Consider the following 20,137-nt stretch of genomic DNA (forward strand, 5'->3'; position numbering starts at 1 on the left):
GTCAATATGTAACTGATATATTAGTTTTGCTGCATGGAGCTCGTCGTTCTCCTTCAAATATATTTAAAATATAACATCATTAAAAAAAAAAACGTTTTTCGGAAGCTACCCAAAACTGCAGTGGCGGACTACACAGAGTGATTGATTGTATTTAATTATTTTTTACTTTGGAGTGTTGTAGTTTGATTTGTGAGGAATATTTTGATTTCGAAACGTGACAAAAGGTCGTTTGACGACTATAACAATCTGTCTGGTTTGTTTGCCAGCCAAAGGCAAAAGCAATACAATACGTCGTTTGTTTTCACCGTGTAAAGAAAGCATTTTTTGCATTGCGTTGCATTGAGAAATATAAGAAATGCCCGGATGTTCACCATTAATGATTAATAATGTCAGAAATAAAGAACATTTAAAACAGTGTTTGATTATGAAAACCTACCATTAAATTTGACTCTAGATTAAATGTGAATTTTATTGTTACTTGTTTTGGTTTTCCATCTTATGCGCGAATTCCCACACACAACGCAGAGCTCGAAAGACTTTTGTCCTACTCGAGTATCCGTACAACAACACTCAAGCGGAAGCGGACAGCGCGTTACCGTAGCCTACATTATGTCGCTTTTACCTTGTACAAACGCTACAACTCAACCGCATAGCTTCCATTTAACGAAGCAAATACGGTAATGTAGGCTTTAAACGATCTGCCTCTACGTTAGTCGTAGCAGTTATGTTGTTTTAAGCGATGCTTGTCGTTAGCCAGCTGGCTAGCTAGCGGTGTGGCTAATGACCCAAAAGCTGTACAAAATTAGTTGATTATTTTTAGGGTATAAAATGGTTCGAAACATGTTCCGGACCGGGTTCCTGGTTCGGGCCACACACACTGTGTTGACCTGGGTCATAACGCTGATTCTATTCGTGCACAACACCGGTAAGTAGTTTAGTTACATAGCAAACATATATGACATAGGCCGGGTGGGAACATTTAAGTTGTGGTCACCAAATGCTGTTTTGTGACCGCGAAATAAGTATAAAGTGCGCACGAAATACTCATTTGCGAGTTTATCTTTGCAATGGTCAGCTTGTTAGTTCGGGTAGGCAAATGGAGCGCACGTTGGCAAGAAACCGTATTTCTACTTCAGCGGTTCTTGTAAAGGTGCGCTCGATTTGCTCATATAACCGTCCAGGAATGATATCGACGTTGCCTATTTGTATTTGTGGCGCACACTATACCTACTTCCTGGGCACAAATGATTTATTTTTGCCTCTCCAATTATGTCATGTCTGGGGTTCCGTATGAAATAGGTCGATTATATGAAAAATGTGTGTTTGTGTTAAGATTTGCGCCAATGCGAGGAGCGCGGCGAGCTGACGGTTCCGGTGCTGTTCTTCCTGCTGGTGGTGCTGTCGGTGCTGTTGTACTTTGCCGTGTCACTCATGGACCCGGGCTTCGTCCTCACGGACACCGTCAAGGTGACGTCATGGCTCAAAAGTTGTAAAAAATCTAACAAAATAAATGATTCAAGTAGACTGAAAAAAAAAGCATTCTGGGTGTTTTTTTTTATGCTGTAAAGTAAATGTACAGCATTTTTTTTTCTTTTTCTCTCTTTTGTGTCTGAAATATTTTTTTTGTGTAGTGGTCAGGAACTTAAAAAAAAAAAGATAAGAAAAAAATCATTCACTGCAAATACTTTTATGTTTTGTTTTTGTAAATCATTTAAACAATGTTATTCTCAAGGGGAAGATAAAAAGAAAATGTCTTCCCTTTAATACACTCCTTTTCTTTGGAAAAAATAGTGAAAATATTAATTAATAAATTGTAACTCGCAAAGCAAATCCATTGAAAGCCTTTACTGAAAGAAAATATTAATCATGTACAGAACAATATTTATTTAGTTGTTTTTTTTTAAATTGAAACAAGAAAAATGTTCATATTTGCACGTGTCCTTTGCAGCCTTCAGATCTGGAAAGCCAGTCCATGATGCCTCAGTCCTCCACCTGCCGTCTGCGGCGCTGCGGCTTCTGCCTGCTGCAGGTAACCAACATCATCACTAAGTGCGCGTTTTGGACATTTCGAAATGGACGCTCTGAGAAAATAATACACCGCTCAGGAACGCACGCTTACATTTTATTGTGCACTATCAAGCCGCTTTGAGAAAATGCACAGAATTGCAGAAAAACGGTAAGTATTTGTTTTTGTAGGCATCTTTCAGGACACTGAAGAAAGAACTACACCACCCATCATGCCACAGTGTACATGGTTTCAAATTGGTGGGATTCTTTTTAGCTTAGCCTCATGTAGCTAGCTTAGCAATTTTCTATAGTTCTTTATTACTAAACGCAAACGCATTGTTTGTTTAGCATGAAGCGAAGCGATCTTCATTTTGAAAATGAAGTTTGAGATGTTGTTTAAACTTCCTGCGTGCATTTGTGTTTTACGAGCAGCAGCCAATGAGAGCCAAGCACTGCCCGACGTGCTCTCGCTGCGTGCGTCGCTTCGACCACCACTGCCCGTGGATCGAGAACTGCGTGGGGGAGCGCAACCACCGCTGGTTCGTGCTCTACCTGATGGTGCAGCTGCTGACCCTGCTGTGGGCGCTGCGGGTCGCACTGTACGTTTCACACACACGCACGCGCGCGCGCGCGCACACACACGCCACAAGAACAGACGCATCGCACCGGGGCTTGCAAAAACGAATAGAAAGTGTTTCATTATCACTTCAAAGCTGCTCTCATGACATCTTTGCTTCTCTAAAGTAATAAATATGCGCAATTTGGATGACGTATGCACTGCTGGTTAATGATTGGTTCTTGGTTAACCAATCACAATCAAGTCCTGACACTTTGAAGCGCGCACTAAAGTCAAGCTGAAGAGTTAGTGGCTCATTTAAGTGCTCATAAAAAAAAAAATGTTTGTGCTCATTGTATAAGTGTTACAAGTGACAATATTTTGAAACTAAAGGACGAAATTTTACAAATTTTATTTTCAAATTACTGGTGCCATCTAGTGGACATATAGGGAAATGCAGTGTCACGCTCATTGTTTATTGTCACATATGAAGTACAATGTTGACATTTTTATATACAGGGTAATATATATATATATTTTAAATATCTATTTTTTATTCAATGTTCTTAAAGTCTTGTTTAGTGAATAGTTAAAGATTAGTAAATCACTTATCTGAACTTTAAAAACAAAAACAAAAAAGCACGATGAGGGACAATTTATGTCTCGGATAAGATTTAAATTGAAGGTGAAGTGTGAGAATGTGATTATTTTGTCACTAGATTCAAATTTACAGTGACCGTTATGACTGAGGAGCGTGTGGTGACATTTGTATGTTTTGCGTGTCAGTCCATTTGAGCGCAACTATTTTTTTCTTTTTTCTTTTTTTAAATCATAATTTATTCCTTCAAGAGCTCTGGTATGTTCGTTCACGCAGCAACATTTGTGTACCTTTCTGCACTGCCATTTTGAAATAATGTCCACTCTTTTAATTAAGGGATGGGAAAAAAATATGCCATTAATTAAAGTAATCAAGAGCTTAATCATTTAATTAATTAATTTTAAAATCATCTTGAGTTGCAGCCCTACATGCCGCGTACACACGGTCAGTCACGCACGCACGCACGTCGGCCAGTGACGCGCACCTTGTTTTGACGTCTTCCAGGTCGGGCATTTCTCCCAGTGCCGCGTGGGAGGCGTGGTTCCGCGCCAACGGCTTCCTGTTGGCGGCGCTGTGCGTGGCGGGCGTGTTCTCGGCGGTGGTGTCGGTGCTGCTGGGCTGCCACATCTACCTGGTGGCCATCAACTGCACCACGTGGGAGTTCATGTCCCGCCACCGCATCGCATACCTGAGGGAGCGCGGCGACGACGACAGCCCCTTCGACCGCGGCGTCCTCTGCAACCTGTGGGACTTCTTCTGCGTGTGCGGCGCCGTGACCTGGGAGCAGGTCTACCACAGGAACCCCCAGAATCCGGTCTGAGCGCCCTCAAGTTTTAGAGGTTCTCACATGGACGTTTTCCCGTTTACTTTGACCAGATTTTTTAACTTGGCGCAGATTCTGGACTACTTGAGACCAGCAGATCGATCAGATACGCAGGAGATGGACCAAACAGGAAGTAGATGGACCAAACAGGAAGTAGATGAACCAAACAGGAAGTAGATGAACCAGACAGGAAGTGCACAGGAAGCAGATCAGGCTAGCTGGATCACTGATCTGTATATATTACTGGATAGCCGATAGCCAGTGCAAGCCGTCGAAGCCACAGGGCGGCCATCTTACTCCTCCCATCTCGCGAGCAGACTACTGTATAGGTGTATGTGGACCCCCCCCCCCCCCCCCAAATATTAGATTTGGCAGAGGCATCATTTGTTGAATTACAGTTATAGTTCTTTAATAAAAACTCATACAAGTTTCCTCCTGTAAACATCATTAAGCACATTATTCATACTTTTATTTAAGACAAGTTGTAAAATGTCTGAAGTCCTCGTTTATGTTTAACAAATTGAAAACAGGATCAATCATGCTGTTTCTATTAAGTACTTTCTCAAATGTTCTCCAATTTCTGTACTGTAAATGCATAGATCTTATGGCGAGAGACGTTTCCTGGGAGGAGTAATATGGCGGCCTCGCAGCTTCAAAAGTCTTGGCCTATCAGCTATCCAGAAATAAATGCAGATCAGTGAGCTGAATAGAGTAGAGTTGGTTCATCATTTTTTTTTTTTAACCCAACATGGATTCTTGACTACCTGAAGCCAGAAGTTTAATCAGACAGGAAGTTATTTGACCAAGCAGGAAGTAGACGAACTGGACAGGAAGCAGAGCAACCAGGAAGCAGCTCAACATGGCAGAATGGGGTCGATGCCACAGACTTCCGGCTTTTACACATCAGCGTCGTTTCCGGGCACTGGTGGCCGTGTTCCAACACTCGCACCCCCCCCCCAACCGCGCGCTCCCACCCATTGGCGAGAGCGTGCAGGGCGTCTCAACTCTCTGAAATGCTTCGGGCAACTGAGACAGACACACTACGCGCTCGCACCCGTCGACGGGGAGCGCGCAGCCGAGGGGCGCAAAGGCGGAAGCGCAAGAACTGGGACGCGGCCCGCGCGTCGCAAACAGGAAACGGAAACAAAGCTGATGTGTGAGAACCAGGAAGTCGGAAGTCCCGCCTCCTCCGCGGCATACACCCCATAGAGTAAGAGTAGGTTCAACCCGTCATGCAGATAAACTCAACCGGAGTCGATGAAGCAGACAGGAAGTTGAGGAAAAAAACAGGAAATAGAAAAGACATTGAAGAAGCAAGAACCAGCGAGAGCAGCTAGTCATGATTTAAGCGAGTCAGATAACTAGTACGTTAACCAGACAGGAGGAAGTAGAAGAACCAATCAGGAAGCAACTCAACATAACACCTGACAGGAAGCGGCTAAACCAGGTAGGAAGTAAATCAGTTTGCGAATTAAACAAATGGTTAGTAGATGAACTAGACAGGAAGTATTTTGTATTTATTGAGGACCAGACACATGAAAACAATGTGGCGTTCGTGTTCTTGTTTACATACATTGGTGTATTCACATGTATATAGCAGTTTGTAACAGTCTGGCTCCATCTTGTTTTTCCCTTTCTTTGGCATACTGACACGATCATCAATAATGTTGACATCGACTTATTTCAACTGCTGTGATGAATAAATGACTTGCTAGTTTGCAGCTCGATGAGCATTTCTATGGCTTTTAGTAATTGCTATTTTCAACAACGCTACATCAGGCGCCATGCAGGAGTCATGTGACCACCTGTGGGGGGGGGGGTCACGGCAGTGGGCGGAGCTTGTCACAGTAAAGCAGAACCGGAGGAAGGGGACGGCAAAGGTGGCCGGGGGGGCCGCCGGCGAATAAGCGTCAGCCGCGCAGGGCGCAGAAGTCGAAGTCGGCGAAGGCCTCCTGCTGCTGGGCCGAGAGGCCGCCGGGCGTGGCGGGCGGAGACAGGACGGGCCGAAGGCGCGTGAAGTCGCTGTCGAAGTTGCTGACGTCCGCCGACGTCTTCAGGGACGGCAGGAAGGGCGGCGACGCTTGCTTGGACAGGAGGGCGTCCCAGTCCACGTCCTGAAAGGCAAAATCACCAATACGTGAGTTTTATAGCGACCGCGCTGCAGTGTGCATTCCGGGCCACTAGTTGGCGATGTCACTTGAACTGGGTCCTTAGACAACGTGGCTGGCTTATGTGCGCCTGCCTGGTTGTGATGTTTGTTTTGCTTTTGCATGATTGTCAGTAAAGTGACAACGCTGTCGCCAATCTCCATCATCGCTTATGCTACGTTAGCTTAGCATGTGAGTTCAAACAAAATTATTATACACTATACCTCAAAGAATATCTCCCCTTTCAACTCATTAGCATCTCTCTCCCCGCCGCCGAGCCTCTTCAGCGGGTTCTTCTTCAGCAACTAAAACACAAACACTTTGATCATCAACACGTAAAGATTGGACGCTCTTTAATCATGCTTACCTTCTGAATTATTGCCACGGCGTCCTGCGGAAGCGACTGCGGGTATGTCACATCGTCGTTGACGATGCTGTCGAACACTTCCTCCTCGTCCTCTCCCAGAAATGGCGACTGGCGGAGAGACACCATGACAAAAAAAAAAACATTTAAGCTAGCCTCATTTTCTTAAGATTGCTAGCGCCACAAATCGTCACAAGGCTTGTCTCATGACGTTTGGGCAACAGTGTAGATTTGGCGCTTTGTAAGCGATATTATGTAATAACCGTGTAATAAATATGTAGTAACATTTAAAAATTGCATATTAACTGCGCAATAACAATGTAGGGATGACATCAAGACAATCAGGTTAATTAGTGCTATTTCTGTAAAAATTGACATTCCTGTAATAATCTATAAAAGTGCGTAATGTGTAATAACATTGTAATTACAGTGTCAAAATGAATAAATGCATAACAGTAAACATAAATTAGTGTAATAACTATGTAATATAAGTCAAACAAGCGATAGCTGTGCATTAACAGCAAACGCATCAATTTCTCATTTTAGGACCCCCGAAAACTGACCTCGCCCACCAGCATCTCGTAGATGAGCACGCCCATCCCCCACCAGTCGACGGCCCGCGTGTAGTCGTCATCCGTCAGAACTTCGGGAGCCAGGAACTCGGGTGTCCCGCAGAATGTGGACGTGCGATCCCCGTGACCGATCCCTTACAAAGAGGAAAAAATATCGACAACAACCGGAAAGGAACGATGAGCATTTTGCAGAAGCTCTTCCCACCTTCTTTACAAAGGCCAAAGTCGGTCATTTTGACAAAGCCGTCGGCGTCCATCAGCAGGTTGTCCAGCTTGAGGTCTCTGCGTCGCGCACGATGCGCGGTCAGTAAGGCGCCACTTTTAAAGAATGGACGACGCATGGCTTACCGATAGATAATGTGGTTAACGTGTAGGAATTCCAATGCCAGCAATACGCAGGCCGAGTAGAATCTGCATGACGACAGAAGGTGAGAGGACGCATAAAGGGGCGTTTCGGAGCAACTCCATGGAGAGAAAAAAAAAAGAAGCATCACACAAAAGTTGAAATGAAATCAAAGCAAAACTAAACAAAATCAAGTTGTCAGGCGGAAGTAAAAGTCAACAAATGTGGCGTAAAAGCAAAAAGGTGAAGGTAAAAAACCGGACCTGGTCTGCCGTGGCGTGAAGGCTCTGTTGTGTATGTGAATCATGAGGTCTCCCCCGGGTAGGAAGTCCATGAGGAAGCAGACGTGTTCCCTGGTCTGAAAGCAGGCGTGCAGCTGGACCAGGAAAGGATGACGCCGCGTCCTGATCAGCTCCAGGATCCTCTTCTCGCTCATCAGGCTGCACGGGGGGGCACACGCAGCGCAAAGAACACCCGCGCCCGGCCCGGCCGGCTCTTCAGACCTGTGAAGGACGGCGGCCCCGCAAACGTTTGCCCACCCACCTGTCCACCTCGTCGCGCGTGACCACGTCGCTCTTCTTCAAGGCTTTGACGGCGTACAGGCGGCCCGTGGGCGCCATCTCGGCCAGCAGCACCTGAAGGCAACGCAGCGATAACGACGGCGGCTACGGCGGCGACGGGGTACAACTCGCAACACTTGCGAGCGCAACGTTTGTGACTACGACAGTTACGACAAAAACAGCTACTGCGACAGAATGACAATTATAAGTTACGACAACCGTTAAGACAATATTTACAGTACAACGGCAATGACAACAATTATGACTACAAAAGTGACAACAAAAGTAACAAAAATTTTTTTTAGCGACAGTTATGATTACAACAGTTACAACTACCAAAGTTACAACGATGACAAGCCGACAACTACAACTGACAGACTTCGTAACTGACGAGAGCAGTTACGAAAGGGCCAACAGTGACAACAACAAAAGTAACAGTTAAGAATAAATACCACAACAATGGAACTACAACAGTCGACCAAAACGAAACCGTTACAACAACAACAACTGTTAAAGCAACAGTTTTGTTGACAACAGTTAGAACAACAAATGCAACAACAATAGTTACAACTGCGGCGGTTAAAACAACAGGTCTACTACTACAAAGACATACAACAATAAAAAAAAAAACTGCTGAAACATTACAACAGTTTCATCAACACTTTTAGCGCACCAGTTACAAAAACATTTACGACAAGAAAAACAGTTACGGCAACAGTCGTTTTCCTACTCCAGGAGCACGACAACGGTTACGACAACAAACGTTTTACGCCGACGACACACTGACTACAACGTGCCACGCTTCCAAACGGGCGCGCATGGAGAGAGTTCTACTTTTATTGTCACCTTTTCAAAGCCACACACACGCACACACACTAACATTGAGATGGCGCTACCTTGCCAAAGTGACCTCTGCCAAGCACGGAGATGTAGCGCAGGTCCGACATGTGCAGCCTGAAACGTCACAAGCAGAAGAAGGTGTTGCTTTTTGGGTGTCTCGCGACGCACGGCTGGTGTGTGCAAACGTGTGTTCTTATGTGTTTGGTGTGAATTTGAGCTTTTGTTATGTTTTGTCGACTTATGTTTGCGTTCATTGTGTGTTTTTGTGCGAGTGTTCTTACATTGTGTAACTTCCGGTTTCTGTTTGTGTGCTATTTGTACCGACGTGCGTTTGTGGAGGTGGCAATGTGTTTCTGTTTGTGTTCTTGTGTTGTGTTACTTGAAAGGAGAGGCTGAGTCGTCTTGACTTTCTTTTCTCCTGCTGGAGGGCAACTGCACGCACAAAAACGGAAAATTAATTGAACAGCGGAAGTGTCAATCAATCAATCAATCAATCAAGTAACAATTTCCAACGTTTATTTCTGTGATTTTAGTTACAGTGATCATATATTTTCTCTTCTCTGTTGGAACTACAATTACTGCTGCTTAGTTGGGAACCTTCTCTGCCTCTTCTTCCTGCTGCCAACTCATTCAAACCCAAAAATGTATAAATACGTTTTTTTAATAATTTATCCTTCACTCCCAAAAATTTATGTTTTTTATGTGTTTTTTTTTAAATGCTAGAGCATACAGAAGGCTTCGATGCAGCCTCTGAACTGAACAGGTGGCTTAAAGCAATGGTAGTTATTACAAAAAAACGACCAGCAGGTGGCAGCAGAGTATAAGAGATCAACCAGGGCCATATTGCAACAGATTTTTGAATAATGAGGAAACTTCGCTATATTCTAATGCTAATTGCTGCAAAACGGAAACAGATACAAATATATATATATATATATATATATATAATTAATTTTTTTATTTTTTTAAATTTTGCTGATGATAGAAGAGACTCTAATCTTTCTTATTCTGCGGGCCTTGCAAAATCAGTCAAATTCCAGTAAAACAGCCCGGAGCAAAGGGGGCTGCTTCAGTGAAAATGGCTGCGAGTGAATGAGTTAATTATCTTTTCCAGTCGTGCTCGGCGACATAGCGGGCCTCGGACAATCAACTGTGATATAACGAGGGAACACTTTGCTCACCATCTGCTGCTGTTGAATCGTTTCCAAGGTTTTATCAACACACTGCGTCGCCTCCTGGTGGCCGGGAGGACTTTGTCTCGTTTGCGCGTCGCTGCACGTGTACGGACAAGAAAGACATCACACACACGCTGACTACACGCGCGTGGTCGAGAGTCGCAACCTTGGCGGTGGCGACGACGCGGGCGACGGCGACCTTGGCGGCGGTGATGTGCATGGCTGGGGGGCGGAGTCAGCGGTGAAGGAGGCGTAACCAGGAAGCACGCTCAGCATCAGGTGAGCCCACGTGGAAAAGTTCACGTTAAGCTGAGCTGCACGCAGGAAGTTCTTACCTACACACACATTTACATCATCTTTATGTGTGAGTGTTTACTAAAATATATACAGGATATAAATAGACTTTTAAAAATTATATTTCTGCAATTTTGTATGAAAAAATACATATTTGAAAATATATGTAATTTCTGGGGTTTATATTTGTTTACAGAAACGACATACATGTTAATAAAATTATTTTTCAAATATAAAACTATTGTTTAATATAGTTGTTTCAAAACATAATACTTTTTTTTTATTGTGTGTGTGTGTATAAAAAAAATATTTTATATTTATCTATTTGTGATAGTATAATACATTTTGGGCTTTGTATATATTTGTATATGAGTACATATTATATAGTATATTAGTACTTTTTAAAATAATATTTTTGCATATTTGTAGCAAATACAGTATATAAAATAATTGTTAAATAAATTGATCACATATATTGCTTTAAAAAAATACACAGGCATATTTAAAAAAATGTATATACTTGTGTTTGTAGAAGTCGTCTATACATTTTTGAAAATTAATTTGCAATGCTGTATTAAAAATACATCTTTAAAAATAGATGTAACATATACATTCATGAATAAATACAGTTAGTAGTTAATTGATTTTTTTAATTTACACCTTTGTACCAATTATATATATATATAAAAAAAAAAGTTAATCGTGGTCTTTACAAACATGTACTACTTGCATATTTTATAAATAAGGCAAAATATTACACAAACAGAAAATATATTTTTTAAATGATATATATATATATATTGTGTGTTCATACCTCTCTCTTTGGTGAAGATGCATCGCTGACGTCGTAGTTTGTGCTGTCGCTCCGCCACCGTGTCCGCAAAGTCAAACTTTAAGCACATGAAAATCATAAATATGTGTTCAAAGAAAGAAAGTTCTAAAGAAACGCGTGGACTTGCATTCAAAGACGTGCATTTGGAAATGCCAACTGGATTCCAGGTTGACTTTACCTGAGCGTGGAGGAGGCCTTCGGGTTCCAGACGCCACACCTGTGAGGCGGCGTGGCCGTTGTGTTGGTCTTCCTGGTTCTGGTTCTGCTGGTCCAGGAGCTGGTCCAGGCGCAGGAAGGTGAGCGCGCACATGTTACCGTTGTCCCGCCAAAACACGTCGACCTCCAACTCGCGACACTGCGGCGTAACACCAAGTTCAAAGGTTAACGAATAAGCAATGATTAACTCATTCACTGCCATTGACGGCTATAAACTATTTTTTTAATTTTTTTATTTTATTTTTTTTTTTTTTATAAAGAGCTCAGTATTGTTCATTCGGAAATGTCATCATCATTGCTCTTTTTTTTATTTTATTTTTTTTTATTTTTTATAAACTATTTCTATTAGTTTAACTTTTTTTTTCTCCACTTTTGTTAAGAGTATGAAAACCTAGAATTTTTGTATTGTACATTTGGAACAGATATGAAATTTGTGATTAATCGCGAGTTAACTAGTGTTGTCATGCGATTAATTACGATTAAAAACTTTAATCGCCCGACGCCCTGAATTTTTTATGTTTTCTTTTTCTTTTCTTTTTTTTTTATTCATTCACTGCCACTGACGGCTATAAACTATTTATATTAGTTTAACATTTGTTAACAAGAGTATGAAAACCTTTTTTTTAATGTTATTGTACAATTAGAACAGATATGAAATTTGTGATTAATCGCGAGTTAACTAGTGTTGTCATGCGATTAATTACGATTAAAAACTTTAATCGCCCGACGCCCTGAATTTTTTATGTTTTCTTTTTCTTTTCTTTTTTTTTTATTCATTCACTGCCACTGACGGCTATAAACTATTTATATTAGTTTAACATTTGTTAACAAGAGTATGAAAACCTTTTTTTTAATGTTATTGTACAATTAGAACAGATATGAAATTTGTGATTAATCGCAAGTTAACTAGTGTTGTCATGCGATTAATTACGATTAAAAACTTTAATCGTCCGACGCCCTGAATTTTTTATATTTTCTTTTTCTTTTCTTTTTTTTTTATTCATTCACTGCCACTGACGGCGATAAACTATTTATATTAGTTTAACTTTTGTTAACAAGAGTATGAAAACCTTTTTTTTTTTTATTGTACAATTAGAACAGATATGAAATTTGTGATTAATCGCGAGTTAACTACTGTTGTCATGCGATTAATTACGATTAAAAACTTTAATCGCCCGACGCCCTGAATTTTTTACATTTTCTTTTTCTTTTCTTTTTTTTTTATTCATTCACTGCCACTGACGGCGATAAACTATTTATATTAGTTTAACTTTTGTTAACAAGAGTATGAAAACCTTTTTTTTTTTTTTTATTGTACAATTAGAACAGATATAAAATGTGTGATTGATCGCGAGTTAACTAGTGTTGTCATGCGATTAATTACGATTAAAAACTTTAATCGCCCGACGCCCTGAATTTTTTACATTTTCTTTTTCTTTTCTTTTTTTTTTATTCATTCACTGCCACTGACGGCGATAAACTATTTATATTAGTTTAACTTTTGTTAACAAGAGTATGAAAACCTTTTTTTTTTTTTTTATTGTACAATTAGAACAGATATAAAATGTGTGATTGATCGCGAGTTAACTAGTGTTGTCATGCGATTAATTACGATTAAAAACTTTAATCGCCCGACGCCCTGAATTTTTTATATTTTCTTTTTCTTTTCTTTTTTTTTTATTCATTCACTGCCACTGACGGCTATAAACTATTTATATTAGTTTAACTTTTATTAACAAGAGTATGAAAACCTTTTTTTTTTTTTTATTGTACAATTAGAACAGATATAAAATGTGTGATTAATTGCGAGTTAACTAGTGAAGTCATGCGATTAATTACAATGAAATGTTAAAAAAAATCGCTTCTTGCCCCTAATTTTTAATAAACTTTTTTTTTTTTATGAATTGATGGCAGTGAATGAGTTCATACATACAGTGGGTATTAAAGGTCTTCACACCCCTGTTCAAATTATGAGGTTTTTGTGCTATGTAAAAATGAAACCTGAACTTGAATGTGACATAAAACCTGTGCAAAGTGAGAAAAAAAAAGCAAGTGAAATCATGCACTGTTAATAAATGTACAGTATGTGGACTCACCCGCTCCAACGTGAGGCAGAAGGTTTGAGCCCAGGTCAGCCTGCCTGCCGCCGCCCAGCGCGTGCTGCCCACCACTCTGCCGTCCAGCCTCAAGGTGGCGCTCATCTCTGCCAGAAGAAAGTCACATTGGTTCGAGATCAATAAGTGTACTTTGCAGGCCATCGTCGCGTTGCGTCACAACATGTCGGACGGCACCGAGCTCTACTTAAGGACATGCAGCATAATTAAGCGCAAGGAGAGTCAGAGAAGGTCCCCAACTAAGCTCCAGCACTATTTTTTTGTTTCCACAGAGCCTGTGAGTATTTCTGTATTCCGTTTGTAAGTGTGTGTGCTTTTGTCTTTGCTACATTGTGGGGCCCATACACGCGTGTTTTCCGGGTTTAACTATCACCGTGGGGACATTTTGGTGGTCCCCACAAGTTCAGACTTCTTTTTGAGGGTCAAGACTTGGTTTTAGAGTTTAGGTTTGAATTGGGTTATGGTTGAGGTTAGGATAAGGAATAGGGGTTGGCAATCATTTTGGATGGTTGGGGTTAGGGGGAGGGGCTAGGAAATGCATTATGTCAATGAGATGGCCCCACAAAGATAGGAAAACAAACGTGTGTGTGTGTGTGTGTGTAAAAGTAGCACTTGTTTAAAGGTTTAGAATGACCCTAACATAACAGCTGTGCTCATTTCCATTAGCTCATCTCAGGAGATTTACATCATATGTTAGCATTAGGCTAGCGGGCTTTTAGTAGACAAAATCATATATTAGTAGTAATTGTAATACTAAATGAAATCTTACAAGAAAAAAAACAATTTTTCTTGATGCAAAAAAAGCATCTAAAAATAAAAGTTGTAAGTTGTACAACAAACATAAAGGCTTGTTTTTTCAGGACAAAGGTCGGAATATTACAAAAATAAGTCTTATTTGATAAAAAAGTTTTATTTATTCTAGGGGGAAAAATAAAGTCATGTTACAAGGAAAGTTCTTATGGTTAACAAAAAGTAAAAAAAAAAAAAGACAAAACATTTAATTAAAAAAAAAATGTTGTTCACAAAATAAAACACAAAAATGCTTTTAAATGAACAGAAACGACCTGACACGACATCGTACGTTTATAAAAATGAAAAAAAAAAATGATTACAGCAAAAATGTACTTCATTTACATGTTTGTCAATATCAAACATTTTTTAAATGTATTTCAGTATTGCTGTTTGTTCAAATAGAAGGAAGGTCGCTTGTTTAAGAATTGTACTTGTAACTGTAAAATATTATTTTACTGTAGATAAAGTGTAGCTTTTAGCAAACTACCATGTTTAAAATAATAAGATTTTTTTAAGGGGGAGGAGATTATATTATAACATGAATTAAATAAAATTATGATGTCAAAGAATAAAGTCTTATTTTGGCCAAATAAAATGTCACACAGGTTTAAAGTTTCCAGGTTACAAAAGACCTATTTCAATGATTTCATTGCAGCCCTAAAACACCTTCATACATTCTAAAGTACCTAAAAATGAAGAAATACATATATTTATATTACTGAATCATCTCACCAGAAGTTGTGTCATCATCATCATCATCATCGGCAGGACAAAACAAATCTTCACATCCGAGCAATCTGACTTCCAGCTTCCCTTGAAAAACAAAACAAAAAACAAAATCATATTTGAGAACAGCATATTGGACGTATTTCAAAGTAAAAGCTTTGGCCAGGAAGATGCTGAAGCATGCTGTGCTCATTATGGGATGCCAGAAACGAGGATTTGCCTCCTTGTCGCATCAGCAGCAGCTGGCGTCTGATTGGTCGGACAAACAGATTACACAAGTTTGTTCCTGTTAATCACATACAACAGCATCTTCTCTTCGTGGTGGATATACGGTAGAAAATGTGTCAGATGTCAACATTCAATATATATTACAAAACATATAAAATATAAAAGCATACAGAAGTCTTCCCATAACAATGCAAATAAAACATATATATTGTACTCATATTTTCCCCAGTTTATATATATTTTTTTTATGTATTAATATTTTTATATCTTGTTTTATCATTTAAAAACATTTTGGATATTGTTTATCATTTTGTTGTTTTATTATTTCATATTTGTACTTGTTTTTTATATTCCTGTATATATTTGATACTAAACGGCTCTATTGGTCTATTTTTCATTTTTTGATACGTTGTTTCCATATACATATTTTTTCACGCTATAATATGCCTTCCCACCTGTCAGCGAGGCAGGTCGGCCGGACAAGCGCGGACCCGGGTCCGAGTGGGCGTCGGTCATCTCGGGCGTGGCCCTCCTGTCATCCCTCAGACACGCCTCCACGGACGCCCGCAGGAGTCGTAAACGCTGGGACGAGTCATCGCGCCGCATCTCAGCCTGACATCAAAAGACCCCATCGGTCGCGTGCCGGCAAAGCCACAAGATCCCGACGCAGGGTTCACCAATTCCGGTCCTCGAGGTCCTAACAGAATCCGAGCACCCGAACCGTACCTCTGAGCGAGCTTCGCGGTCCGGCGACGACACGGCATCCATTTGCGCCAGCACATCCTCGGCCAGCCGCAGGGCGTCGTGCTCGCGCTGCGTGTAGTGACGAAGCTCGGCCAGGCGGCCATCCTCCCCGGACGGCCCTGGAGGCGGAGCCAGAAAGACGTATTACACTTGAACACATCGCAACTGCACTTGAAAGTCATGTGATCGAGTATTTTATCGAGCTAGCATGCTAATAGGCTAGCTACACAATAAACATAAACCTAACATACAAAATATAACCCCTGTTACATGTTAGCTAACGGGCTAGCATGTAAACCTGCTAGTTTGCTAACATGCCTGAATGCATTGTTTACTTCCAGCTAACTAGTATATATGCTAACATGCTAGTACACAAACATACTAGTATGCGTACGTACTAGTAGGTTAATGGGCTAGCATGCTGACAGGCCACTATGCTAAGACACTAGTATGCTAACGTACTTGCATGTTAGCATACTGGTTATTTACAAGTATGCTTACATGCAAGTATTTTGAAATACTGTTTATTTACAATTAGCTGATAAGGAAATACACAAATATGCTAACAGCTTAACATGCTAACAGGCTAGTATGCTGACATCTCATACTGACCATTTACCGTTAGCTTGTATGTTGTAGTGTAATAACGTGCTAGTCTAGCACAGTATATAGCATAGTATAGCATACTTCCTCTTCGTTTAAAAACATCCATAAACTACAAGCCATCCCATAATGTACTAATTGTCCTACATTAGCATGTTAATGAGCATCCTGTAGGATCGTCTAGGATGGTTTAGTTGATTCCTGGCAAGTTGAGCCTTGACTCTCGACAACTAGGCTAGTCTAGCATTAGCATAGCCTAGTACAATATTACATACCATGGTTTTGCACTTCAACTACAGGCAAGCTTTTTCCTTCTTTACAATTTTCCTAAACATATCCGTTCATTAATTAGCATGCTAACAGCTTCGCTACAACTCATGAGGAAGAATCGATATAGAGAACGTGAGACTTCATAGAAGGTCGTGTGAAATACAAGCAGAGGAAACCATCAACGTTACTCGCATTACGTGCTCCGACAACAACGAGGCGGAAGATGTCCATAAATATACAATCCCACAACAACAAAATGGTGGCGAGCTATCAATTTGCAATCAGGGATAAGGGGATGCTTCGGGGAAAATGGCGGCTCCAGTACACTTGCGACTTTAGTGAAGATAAGTGGTTCGAAAAATGAATGAACGTCTGAAACATGAGCTGAAGTAACAGATCAAGATTTAAACACCACGAAATATAATCTGGAATTCCGAACTTATGTCTCATCGTCATCTTTTGATCTGAAACCCAAATGTCTTCAGCACACAACAAAAAGTAAAAGCCTGTGCCTTTTTGTGACTCCTCCAGTCTCTATCGCCGTCGCAACCCGCTGATGTCACTCTGAGCTCAGTCGCAAGTTCCTTCAGAGAGCTCCGGTAAGTTCGCCTGTCAAGTTTTTGCGTTTGACATTCATCCTGAAATGTAGCAAAAATATCATGCTTTATAATATCTTGAAACGAACCCTGTTGCGTCGCGCTGTTCGCTTCCTGGTCATCCTGGTCGCTTCCGGCCTGCGCCACTTTAATGATGTGCAGGCGGAGAAGCTTCATTTTGGAGCGGCTGTCCTGCAGCATCTGCTGAGCCGTGGAAAACATCCTGCGGAGCAGCCAGGAAGGTGGCGGTGTCTTCGGGTACAATCTGAAATTCAGAAACTCTTATTCCTCACCCAATATTTGTTCCAATTTCATCTGTCAATCAAGTCTTATGTTGCCTACAGGTAACGGCTATCTGGGTCGCAGGTCACGGGGGGGTGTCTTTCAGGTATAGTCTGAAATCGTAAACTTCTTTTTACGCGTCGTTTTATATATAAATCACCTTCAGGGACTTTCTGAAATCATACTTTCCTTCACATAACGTTTTGTTCTGTCTATACAAGTGAATTGATCATGGTGGATGGATATTCTGTCAACCTATCTATTTATGATGTTGCCTTCAGGGACAGTCTGAAGTTAAAGCTGTCCCTGCAAACACAAAATTGCTTAGTTACATTTCCATCCCTCTCTCAAGTCCGTTGTTGCCATTAGGGACCGTCCCGAAGCAGAATTGTCCTCACACCATAGTTGTTTCGTTTAATTTTGACCTATTTACCATTTCAAGCGTTCCCTTCAGGGACAGCAGAAAGTCGTAACTTTCCTCAACCCGAAAATGGTTTCATTTCATCTCTCAATCAGGTCTTGTATCGTCTTTGGGGACTGTCTGAAATCATGCCCCCCCCCCCCCCCCATGCGACAATGTCCTTAAATAAACAATGACACACAGACAGAAAACGTAATAATAATAATAATAATAACACGAGAATAGATACCCTACCTCTTAGTGATGTGGTTCCTCCACAAGGACTAAGAATGTGTCATCATCCTACGAGAAAACAGTCCTGCCTCTCCACCTTCACTCTCCTTGAAAGCCGCCCTCCTCCCGTTCCTCCTCCTCCTCCTCCTCCTCCTCCTCCTCCTCTCCCATCCCGTCTGCCTCCTCTCGCCCCGCCGCATCCGCTTCCTGCTGCATCCGACAACACTGCCAGTGCCGGAGCCGGAGCCAATCTGCTCTCCTTCAGGACGAGGATGCTGGAATGCTGGATGGGATTTCATTGATCGGTTGCTCTGGGCTCGGCTCGGGCAAGCATGTTTACATGCAGAAGGGCCAGACGAATTGGGGAGGCCCGCTAATGGCAGAGCAACAATAAAAACACTATTTAAAGAATGTGATGATCATTTTGGATTTAGGATGACCGGAAATATGCATGCAGCTCTAGATTTGTATTTTTTAATTGTAATGCGTTTTAATAAGATATCATTTATGTCTACCTATGTACAGGCATTTGTACTGAAATGTACTTTATAAACTAATAACATAATTAAATAGAATTTACCAAGGAATTAAACAGTTCGTGCAAATGATTGTGCTGCTCCTTCTGATGTGTGCATATTAACCAGCAGGGGGCAGTATAATACAAGTACGTATACTACACAGATTGGACGATCCAGAAGACCTTTGCAACTTCACTCCAATTTTTCAAAATACAATTATTTAAGTACAATTAACTAATGTTACCATATTTTGTGTGTACCCAATTACGTTTGTTTGCGAAGTCAAGGTAGGAAGTGCGACGTTGTTTTAAAATCACTACTTAAGTATTTAAAGCCTGATTTAAGATGGCTGATCAAATGTTGCCTTCACGGGCGCCCAGAAAACACAGCTACCTAGTATGAATTTGAACTTTACTATAGTGTAGATTTTATTGCGACTTTAACGTAACTAAAACAGTTGTGACGAGTCGTGGCGGGGACTTGTTGCCATTTCGTGTAAAGTGACTGACAAATGTAATTAACGTGGCCACTTAAAACCGCAAAGCCTCGTCGCAATTAGCCTTTAAACGCAGCCCGCCGGCCAACAAGCGCCATTAAGAAGCTTAAAAAGGCGACAGGGATCAAGTCGATAAAAGACACATTTGACCCACAAACGTTGACTTTACGTGGGGGAATTAAGCGTTCGCCATTCGGATGGCTGAAAAACAACAACAGTCCAAATTGTCCTTTTGGGAACCTTCAATTAGATTTTCTTTTTCTTCTGACGACGTCCGTGTGCGATTTGAACTCCACGATTTGAACTCCACGGATGCTCGGACGGAGCCCTATTTTGAGAGGCGGAGTTCGGCGGACTTCGGCGGACTTCCTGGCCGGTGGGCACTGGGGAGAGGGCACAGTGGGCAGGCGGCAGCAGCTCGGAGCAAGAGGCGGAGGCGAAGGCGGAGGCGGAGGCGGAGGCGGAGGCGGAGGCGGAGGCGGAGGCGGAGGCGGGCTCCTGGAGGCGGGCTAGTGGAGCTTCTGAATGTAGTGCACGATACTGAAAGATCGTTATCGATCCGATACCAAGTAGTCTACGGACAGTATCAACGATATCAAAACTCATTTGTGCTGATGGCTGATATTTTTTTGCGGAATTCTGACTTCAAATTCTAAATGTACACGATGACTGGTTCGCAGATTTTGTGCAAAGTATATAAGGTAAATAGAAAACACTTTATTGTGCTAATAAAGTCTTAAATAAAAAGTCTGTGCAGATACGTTGCAGCAGGGAAATTCTTCTCATTCATTGTCATTATTTTTATTG

The 20,137-nt window shown here is 41.3% G+C and overlaps 2 protein-coding genes across 4 annotated transcripts; one reads left to right on the forward strand and one right to left on the reverse strand.

Moving 5' to 3' along the window:
* Positions 1–567: 567 nt before the first annotated feature.
* On the forward strand, positions 568–5,711 carry LOC147173226 (palmitoyltransferase ZDHHC12-B-like). The gene is made up of 5 exons (XM_086075364.1): positions 568–925; positions 1,334–1,467; positions 1,949–2,029; positions 2,440–2,606; positions 3,666–5,711. Exons 1-5 carry the CDS (start codon positions 829–831, stop codon positions 3,979–3,981), a joined length of 795 nt encoding a protein of 264 aa, XP_085931490.1. The 5' UTR covers positions 568–828; the 3' UTR covers positions 3,982–5,711.
* On the reverse strand, positions 5,483–19,846 carry LOC147173227 (serine/threonine-protein kinase N1-like). Of its 3 annotated transcripts, none has more exons than XM_086075240.1 (20): positions 18,338–19,846; positions 17,490–17,665; positions 15,914–16,050; positions 15,643–15,799; positions 14,966–15,046; positions 13,424–13,530; positions 11,290–11,466; positions 11,094–11,169; positions 10,185–10,320; positions 9,992–10,082; positions 9,190–9,242; positions 8,867–8,924; positions 7,954–8,045; positions 7,674–7,850; positions 7,416–7,529; positions 7,273–7,349; positions 7,059–7,201; positions 6,499–6,606; positions 6,356–6,436; positions 5,483–6,098 (listed from the first exon to the last, which is right to left on the reverse strand). In XM_086075240.1, exons 2-20 carry the CDS (start codon positions 17,620–17,622, stop codon positions 5,895–5,897), a joined length of 2,202 nt encoding a protein of 733 aa, XP_085931366.1. In that variant the 5' UTR covers positions 17,623–17,665; positions 18,338–19,846; the 3' UTR covers positions 5,483–5,894. The 3 variants fall into 3 exon arrangements, with proteins under 3 accessions (XP_085931366.1, XP_085931365.1, XP_085931367.1); XM_086075239.1 differs by having other exon boundaries at positions 10,152–10,320; XM_086075241.1 differs by having other exon boundaries at positions 7,416–7,478; positions 10,152–10,320; positions 18,338–19,844.
* Between the last annotated feature and the right edge of the window lie 291 nt (positions 19,847–20,137).

This window comes from Leptonotus elevatus, chromosome 5 (assembly GCF_054856555.1).
Source record: "Leptonotus elevatus isolate MCC_2025b chromosome 5, RoL_Lele_1.0, whole genome shotgun sequence".
Lineage (NCBI taxonomy): Eukaryota > Metazoa > Chordata > Actinopteri > Syngnathiformes > Syngnathidae > Leptonotus > Leptonotus elevatus.

What these genes read in the sequence shown, in the direction of transcription:
- LOC147173226 (XM_086075364.1), top strand. Translation starts at nt 829, where the DNA reads ATGGTTCGAAACATGTTCCGGACCGGGTTCCTGGTTCGGGCCACACAC. An exon ending in GCGGCTTCTGCCTGCTGCAG is followed by an intron (nt 2,030 to 2,439) that starts GTAACCAACATC and finishes TTTTACGAGCAG; the next exon opens with CAGCCAATGAGAGCCAAGCA. An exon ending in TGGGCGCTGCGGGTCGCACT is followed by an intron (nt 2,607 to 3,665) that starts GTACGTTTCACA and finishes GACGTCTTCCAG; the next exon opens with GTCGGGCATTTCTCCCAGTG.
- LOC147173227 (XM_086075239.1), bottom strand. Translation starts at nt 17,622, where the DNA reads ATGTTTTCCACGGCTCAGCAGATGCTGCAGGACAGCCGCTCCAAAATG. An exon ending in GAACAGCGCGACGCAACAGG is followed by an intron (nt 16,051 to 17,489) that starts GTTCGTTTCAAG and finishes CTCCGCCTCCAG; the next exon opens with GGCCGTCCGGGGAGGATGGC. An exon ending in GACTCAGCCTCTCCTTTCAA is followed by an intron (nt 8,925 to 9,189) that starts GTAACACAACAC and finishes GTGACGTTTCAG; the next exon opens with GCTGCACATGTCGGACCTGC.